Source organism: Orycteropus afer, unplaced genomic scaffold, assembly GCF_000298275.1.
Source record: "Orycteropus afer afer isolate SDZICR_OR568_19922 unplaced genomic scaffold, OryAfe1.0 scaffold00021, whole genome shotgun sequence".
NCBI classification, from domain to species: domain Eukaryota; kingdom Metazoa; phylum Chordata; class Mammalia; order Tubulidentata; family Orycteropodidae; genus Orycteropus; species Orycteropus afer.
In genome coordinates this window covers 19250267-19258882 of record NW_006921608.1, presented here as the reverse complement: position 1 = coordinate 19258882, position 8616 = coordinate 19250267, and the positions used below count along the sequence as shown (strand labels likewise).

At 38.3% G+C, this 8616-nt stretch overlaps 1 protein-coding gene across 1 annotated transcript in view; it reads left to right on the top strand.

The window, feature by feature from the left end:
• Positions 1-6473, top strand: part of NDUFAF6 (NADH:ubiquinone oxidoreductase complex assembly factor 6) — an 82481-nt gene extending 76008 nt beyond the window's left edge. Inside the window, exon 9 of the mRNA XM_007934856.2 lies at positions 6345-6473. Within this exon, the coding sequence (XP_007933047.1) occupies positions 6345-6473 (129 nt within the window). The remainder of the gene's footprint in view (positions 1-6344) is intronic.
• The last annotated feature ends 2143 nt before the right edge of the window (positions 6474-8616 follow it).

Sequence of the window (8616 nt, the reverse complement as noted above, 5' to 3'; positions counted from 1 at the left end):
TATTTTCACGCAAATTCTTCTGCTAGTTGGGGTTTAGTCTACTTCTGTATCCTTCCCTTCAAGGCTCAGCGGTCCAAGATTATCTTCTGTGTCTGTGTCAATTGGTTTCCCTTTTCTTTGTTGAAGAGGGTCTGTGCAGTCCTTCTGCCTAGTCCGCCATCTTGCCGGAACTCCAGAAGTGTATATTTCTTAAAGGACAGGTTTTTACTCAAAAGCTTTAAAAAAATTGATGATTTTTGATCCAGCCATTGTAATTCTAGAAATTCATCATAAGGAACGAAATAAATGTAGATATGTAAAAAACATTAGTTATAAGATTATCATTTATATATAGCACCAGAAAAATTACAAATAAAAGAATTGGTAAATTTGATATATCCGTAAAATTGACTATTATATAACTATTAAAATTAACAGGAGCTCTGGTGGCATAGTGCCTAAGGTCCTTAACTGCTAACCAGAAGGCCGCCTCGGAAATCCAAGGAGGGGTCGCTATGATTTGAAGCGACTTGATGGCCGTGAGTTTTTGTTTTTGTTTTTTAAAGTAGCATAGCAGAATTTGTAGAGATGGAAAACTGATTCCAGTGTACTAAATGAGGAAAGCAGGTTACAGAATGTTACGAATAATATGATCCCCTTCCCCACCCCCCAAATTTTTTGTGTGTGTCTACTCAAACCAGACTCATTGCTTTTGAGTTGTTGATTCCAACTCATAGCCACCTCCACTGGGATTCCAAGGCCATAAATCTTTGTGGAAGTTGATTGCCTCATCTTTCTTCCATGGAGTCGCTGGTGGGTTGAAGTGCCAAATGCCTTAGGTACTGTGCTGTATTCATACATATGTTTATATATGCATAGAGAACATGTGGAAGAAGTATACTAAAATACTTATGTTGTTAAGTGACGTTGAGTCAATTCCAATTCATAGTGACCTCCTTTGAAAAAACCTGTAGAAACCCATAGGGTTTTCTAAACTCAAACTCACTGCCATTGAGTTGATTTGACTCATAGCGACCCCTCCTTGGGTTTCCGAGGAGGCATCTATTTGGAAGTAGATTGCCCACTCTTTCCTCCAAGTGGGGTTTTCAGGGAGCAGTAATTTTTATGGGAGCAGATCACTGGGTCTTTCTCCCATGGAGCTTCTGGGTGGGTTCATTCCATCAGTCTTTCAGTTTGCAGCCATATGTTTAACTGTGAGCCACCAGGGCCCTTATTTACACACATGCTATCTATATATACATTATAAATCATAACATAATGAGTATCTACAAACTCATCATTTAACCCAAGAAATAAAATGTTGCCATTCAATTGCATCTGCTTGTGTGTTTTCCCATCCCATGCTCCTGCCTCTCTCTGCCTTCCTTTGCTAGATAACCAAAACCAGACCAAACCTACTGCTGTTGAGTTGATTCCAACTCACGGTGACCCCATGTGGTACAGAGTAGAACTGCTCCATAGGATTTTCTTGGCTACAGTCTTTGTTGCTGCAAGGCCAGCAATAGTGCTGCTGGGTGGGTTCAGACTACCAACCTTTAGGTTAGTAAGGAGCTCTGGTAGTGTAGTGCCTAAGGCACTTGACTGCTAACCAGAAGGCTGGTGGTTCAAACCCACCAGCCACTCCTCAGAAAGAAGGTTGGGCATTCCTACTTCCGTAGTGATACTGCCTCGGAAACCCAAGGAGGGGTCGCTATGAGTCGGGGCCGACTTGACAGCACATAACAACAACCCCCCCCCCAAAAAAAAACCCCACAAAACTTGCTCCATTTTATATATTTCTAAAGAATATAATAACAAAAAAGAATATGTTGTTTAGTTTTGTTTTGACCTTTATAAACATGGATTATATTGATTTTTTTTAATATATATAAATTTTTATTGTGATTTGGGTGGAAGTCCACAGAGCAAATTCATTTTCCACGTAGCAGCTCACACACACTTTGTCTCATGACATTGACTGCAATTTCCCACAGTGCGTCAGCTCCCTTCCCACCGCCTTCCCATAGTCACCTCATCCCTGTGTCCTTCCTTCATTCACTCCTACCCCCACGCTGTCTCCTTGTGCTACTAATATTCTCTGTATCGTTCCAGTTTTAGTATATGTGCTGCTGAAGCAAGCACTATATTCTGATTATCTCTTGCACATAATAGTTGGACACATTCACGTACTTAATGTTACATTTCTAAGATCTGTCCACATTGTGCTTAGCTACAGGACTTTCATTTCATTGTAATATAATATTTCATTATGTGACTAGATCACAATTCATTTATCTATACTTTTGTTGAAGAACTTTTGGGTGGTTTTCAAGTTTCTTGCTTATGGAAAAGAAGGTGGCTGTGGCACATTCTTGAGTATACTTTCTGTTGCACATATTTACAAGTTTTAAAGTTAAGAAAAAGTAGATACTTCAGGAACATGATGGGGTGTCCACCCTTACCACTTCTAGTCAGTATTGTATTAGAAGTCCCAGCCAGAACGATAAGGTAAACAAAAGAAATAAAAGGTATCCATATTGGGAAAGAAGAAGTAAAATTATCTCTATTCACCGATGATATGATCCTGTCTATAAAAATTCAAGAGTCCACAAGAAAATTCCTACACATAATAGAGGAATTTAGCAAAGTTGCAGGATACAAAGTCAACAAACAAAAATCAGTTGAGTTTCTTTACACCAACATTGAGAAATCTGAAAGGGAAATTAGGGAAAAAATTCCATTTACAATAGCATCGAAGAGAATAAAATACCTAGGAATAAATTTAACCAGGGATGTGAAAGTCTTATACAGTGGAAATTATAAAACACTGTTGAAAGATTAAAAAAGACTTAAATAAATGGAAAGATGTTCCATGTTCATCAATTAGAAGACTTAATATTGTTAAGAAGTCAGTACTGCCTGAAGCTGTCTATATTTTTAAAGTGATCACGATCAAAATTCCAACAGCTGCATTCAAAGAAATAAAAAACCAATCCTCAACTTTATATGGAATGGCAAGAGTGCCCGTATCTAAAATAATGTTGAAAGAGAATAAAATAGGAAGATGCACACTTCTGATTTTAAAACATAGTATAAAATTGCAGTAATCAAAACAACCTATAACAATAGTCACAATGGTATAACAGTAGTCACCTAGTTCAGTGAAATATAATTCAAAGCCCAGAAATAAACCCACACATCTATGATCAACTAATTTTAAACAAGGATGCTGAGTCCATTCAATGGAGAAAGAACAGTCTCTTAAATGAACAGTGCTGGAAAAATTGGAATTCCACATGGAGAAAAATTAAACAGGATCAGTGCCTCACTCCATACACAAAAACAACTTCAAAATGGATTAAGGACTGAATGTGTAAACTAAGACCATAAAATTCTCAGACAGACAGATGGTCAGCACTGTCAGGCCTAGTTTTCAACAGTGGATTATCTAATATAATACTAAAAGCACAAACAGCAAAAGACAAAATAAACGAGACCTCATAAAAATTAAAAACTCTTTTTGATCAAAAGACTTTATAAAAAAAGTGAAAAGGTAAACTACCAACGGGGAGAATATCTTTATAAACTATATATCTGACAAGAATCTAATAACCAAAATATACATAAAATTTCAACAACTTAACCATAAAAAGACAATCTAGTCATAAAATGGACAAAGGACTTGAATGAATAGGCATTTCACCAAAGAAGACATTCAAATGACCACCAGAACACATGGAATGATACTTGGCATCATTAGCCATCAGAGAAACGCAAATCAAAACCACAGTGAGATACTATTTCACTCCTGCTAGGATGGCTAAATTTTAAAAAAATAATAAAGGTTGGCAAGGATGTGGGAAAATTGGAACATTTGTCTATTGCTGTTTGGATGCAAAATGGTACAGCCATTGTGGAAGACAGTGTGACAGTTCCTCACAAAAGTAAAAACAGAACTCCCGTATGACCCAGCAATTCACTCCTATGTATATACCCATAAAACTTGAAAGCAGAGACTTGTACACCAATGTTCATTGCAGCATTATTCATAGTAACAAAATGGTGGTAACAGCCTAAATGCCTGTCATCCAATGAAGGGATAAACAAAATGTAGTACATGCATACAATGGAATGCTACTCAGCTGCAGGAGAAATTAAGTTTTGATATATGTTACAGTATGGGTGGAGTTAGAAGATGTTGTGCTGAGCAAATTAAGCCAGTCACAAAAGGACAAATACTGTACCACCTCACTTATATAAAAAAATCAGAAAAAGTGCATGTATAGAGACCAGAGTTTATTATTGGTTACCAGGGCAGGAGGAAGGGTATAAAGGGGGTTTACAATGATGGAAAGACTTCATTGATGAAGGTTAGAGTTGCTGCATACCCAGTTATTTAATTGCTGTCAGTAAGTTGTATAAAAAGTTGAATTCACAAAAGTTGTGTGATAGATATATTTACAACAACAACCAATTAAAAAAAAAAAAAAAAAAGTAGCTGCTGAGGCTGCTTATGTACAACCAAACACCTCATGGGATTTGGTTCCTTAGTTTGGAGGTGTCGGGTCATGGTTTCATGGGACTTCCAGTTAATTGGTTTGATAATGTGTTTAGTGCTTCTGTTTTGCCTCCTAGTTTGTTGCATAGTACCCCAGGGTCCTGAAAGCTTGCAGGTGGTCATCTAAGACACAGCAGCAGTCAGCCTCTGTTCACCTGGAGCAACAGGGGAAGGAGGAGAGTCAGGAATAGGAGGAGGAAGTGGAATGTGTGGTTAATTGCCTCCATGAACAACTGCCCCCTTTGCCATGAGTGCAGAGCTGGATGGTGCCTGCCTCCCATGACTGACCATAAAGAATCCTGATCAGAAGAAGGGACATACAGATCAGAATTTCAAAGTCTCACGGACTCGACTTTCTGGAGCAGTGGAGGGTGGATGAATCCCTGAAGCTATTGCCCTGAGATCATCTTTAAACCTTAAACCAAAAACACACCCTGAAATCTCCTTAAAACTGAACAATAGCTTAGGTTAACTAGTGAAAAAGGTCTACCTTGAGCACTGTGCTCTTCGTAAGAATGATCTGTATGGGATCAAATTGACAGCAGCAACTCAAAAGATTAAATGGGGAACCTTAGAGGGCAGTGGGTTTATGTTAATGAGGGTGGAGCAGTGCAGAAAAGGAGGGTGGGAATGGTTGCACAACCCAGAGAATGCAGGCAATGTCACTAAACTGTACGCGTAGAAACTGTTCAGTTGGTGCACAGTCTCAAGAACAACATAAATAAAATACAGAGAAAAAAAGTCGTTACTGAATGTTTGTATGTAAACTCATAAGAAAACACAGTAATTTTTACTTTCTTCTTGCTCGTCTGGACGTTCTGATGATTCTCCAAGCACAGCCCCTCTCTTGGGTCACACACACTAAATACAGTTAGTCAGGGATCATGAAGAGTGGAGTTTAATTTTGAGGAGTGTCATGCACTGCAGAATCCTAGGGGGGCTGTACCTGTGGCCTAAAGGGGGAGTGCTGCCTGTTAGAATTGTGCAGTGCAAAATCAAGGGGTTTCCCTGTTTGTTAGAAAAGTTATTTTAAAATAATGAAAATACCTGAAAAGCAAAAAATAAAAGAGTACTGCCCGTTGTTGGTGTTTTCGTTCCTGGCTCTATCCCAATGAAAACTTTGGAAAGGAAAAGTTTTCCAAAAGGAAAAGGAAAAGGTGACATTTCTAGTGACTTAGGACTCTTCTTCCTGGTTGGAAATAGCGTAATGTAACAGTTGCTGTCAAGTCAACAGTGTGTGCTACAGAGTAGGAGTGTGCTTCCCAGGGTTTGGTGCTGTGATCTTTTGAAAGCTGGTCCCCCCAGGCCTTTTTCTGAGGGGCCTCGGAGTGGTTTGAGCCTCTAGCCTTGCAGTTAGCAGCCAGGTGTTAAACCATTTGCACCACCCAGGGAACCTTGCAAGAACATAGACTCATCAGACTTCACAAAATAAGTCTTTAAAGTAGCAACTTGAGATCCCTTTCATAATACATGCATTTATGGGGCTTTTAATTTTCCCTTTGTATTCCACAGAATCTAGTACTAAGACTAGGAGAATCCTAATTTCTCTAATGTACATCTTGACCAGAACATTATAAATTATGACCAAAAGAACCTTGATATTTTTTATCCTAGCTCTGTGGTAGTCTCTTATTGGTTCAATAGTAATGTCCTTAGGAGATAAATTTCTTTTTCTCTTTTAAAATTTAAAGTGCTTAGAAGGCCATTTTAGGGAAATTGGAATCACCTTAATGCTTGAATCTGTTTTTAGTTTCTCTTAAAGACTTGATCATTTTTTGATCTAGTGATCACTTTTTTCTTTTTTCAGGTTGCTCTGGAGGACTATTTGAAGAAAATTCAACGAGTGGATTTTGATATATTCCACCCAGCCTTACAGCAGAAGAATCCATTGCTTCCATTATCCTTGTATATTCAGTCATGGAGAAAAAGATATTAAAATAATTTCATGTCACTAGTTTAATTTATTAGTTTCACAAGTGTAGTAGTTAGGGTTCTTATTTATGTGCAGTAGGAACTGACTATGATTAAAGAGAAAATGAATTTATTGGTTGGGTGTTGGAGACTCAGAATTGACAAGAAGTTGCTATGGCACTGGGGTACCAAAATAACTGCCAAGATTCTGCCACAGACACTGCCATTGGCACCACCAGCCTAGGCACTGCCTGCTGTGCCATCCCCGTGAAGTCAGAGCACCAGGAGAAGCAGCATCTCAGCCATGCTTGCCATACCCCAGCCACCAGAGGACCTGAAGACGGAATGTCTTCCCCCTTCATTGCCATTGGAGCACTCAAATAACACAAAGATTTGCATGCTGAGCAAACCCTCAAGTGTCCAGTACAGCTGGAACAAATGCATTTAGTCGGGGATCATGAAGAGTGGAGTTAAATTTTGAGAAGTGTCCCTCATTGTGTTGAGGGCTTTATAGATCCCTAAAATTTATCCCTTAAACACCTTGTTTAAAGTAAGCCAGCTGGCTGCCAGGAGGTAGAACCTTAATTTGACTATAGGTCTACCTGATTTGAAAGCATTTACTCTTTATTAAACCCACTGCTCCCCTGTCATTCAACATTATTATGATCATATACAAAGAATAAATGAAGCAAATATAAAAAACATAATAAAATTGTATTCACCATACATTAAGGGGATACTGCATTTTTTAAAACTCATATACATTGGGCTTCTCAGTGATAAGCACTGGGCTGTATGCTTTCAAGATGGCTCTCATTTGATCTTGGGCTGAAATCCATTAAATGGGGAAGAGAATGTCTGTTTAATAAATGGTCCTGGCAAAACTGGATATATATTTGCAGAAAAATGAAACAAGATCTTGACCTCATACCATACACAAAAACTAATTCCAGATGGATCAAAGACTTAAATGTGAAACCTAAAACTATAAAGTTCCTCAAGGAAAAACTAGTGGCAAATTTAAGGGCCCTAATATATGGCATAAGTAGACTATCAAGCATAACCCAAAATGCACAAACACCAGAAGAGAAACTAGATGAATGTGACCTTCTAAAAATTAAATTTTTACATGCTTCCAAAGACTTCTCCAAAAGAGTCAAAAGAGAGCCTACAGATCGGGAAAAAATATTCAGCAGTGACATATCTGACATGGGACTTATCTCTAGAATTTATAGAAAACTCCACACCTGAACAACAAAAAGACAAATAATCCAATTAAAAAATGGGCAGAAGATGTGAATAGACACTTCACCAAAGACAATATTCAGGTGACCAGCAAACATGAAGAAATGCTCACGATCATTAGCCATTAGAGAGATGCAAATCAAAACAACAATGAGATACTACCTTGCCCCAGTGCTAGTAGCAAAGTTCAACAAGACAGAAAATAACAAATGCTGGCAAGGATGTGGAAAGATTGGGACTCTCAGACATTGCTAGTGGGATTATAAAATGATACAATCACTCTGGAAAGCAGTATGGCAATTTCTTTAAAAGTTGGAATTAGAAATACCATTTGATCCAGCAATCTCATTACTAGATGTGTATCCTAAAGAAGTGAGAGCCAGGACAAGAACAGATACATGCACACCCATGTTCATTGCAGCACTATTTATGATAGCCAAGAGATAGAAACAACCTAAGTGCCCATCAACAGAAGAATGGATAACCAAACTATGGTGGAATACTAGGCAACCCTAAAGAATAACGTAAAATCTGCAAAACACTGCATAACGTGGATGAACTTGGAGGAAATTATGCTAAGTGAAATAAGTCAATCACAGAAGGACAAATACCATATTAGTTCGTTGTTGTAAAAAGGAAAGATTTATATACGGAAGGAAATTTTCTTTGTTGGTTATCAGGGGTAGGGAGAGGGAATACTTAGATAGGTAGAGACGAGTATTGATTTGGGTGAAGAGAAGGGCAATGTACCAAATGTGAGTGATCAACATGGTAGCATTGAGGAAGAGGAAGACAGAGGTACATGGGAGGTACAGACAGCAAAGATAAACCCTTTTCCACATACAGTACTGCATTGTCAGTGAAGGCAAACATGGATATACAGGTGGATAAATGGGTGGACAGGCTAAACTATTAGGTATGTG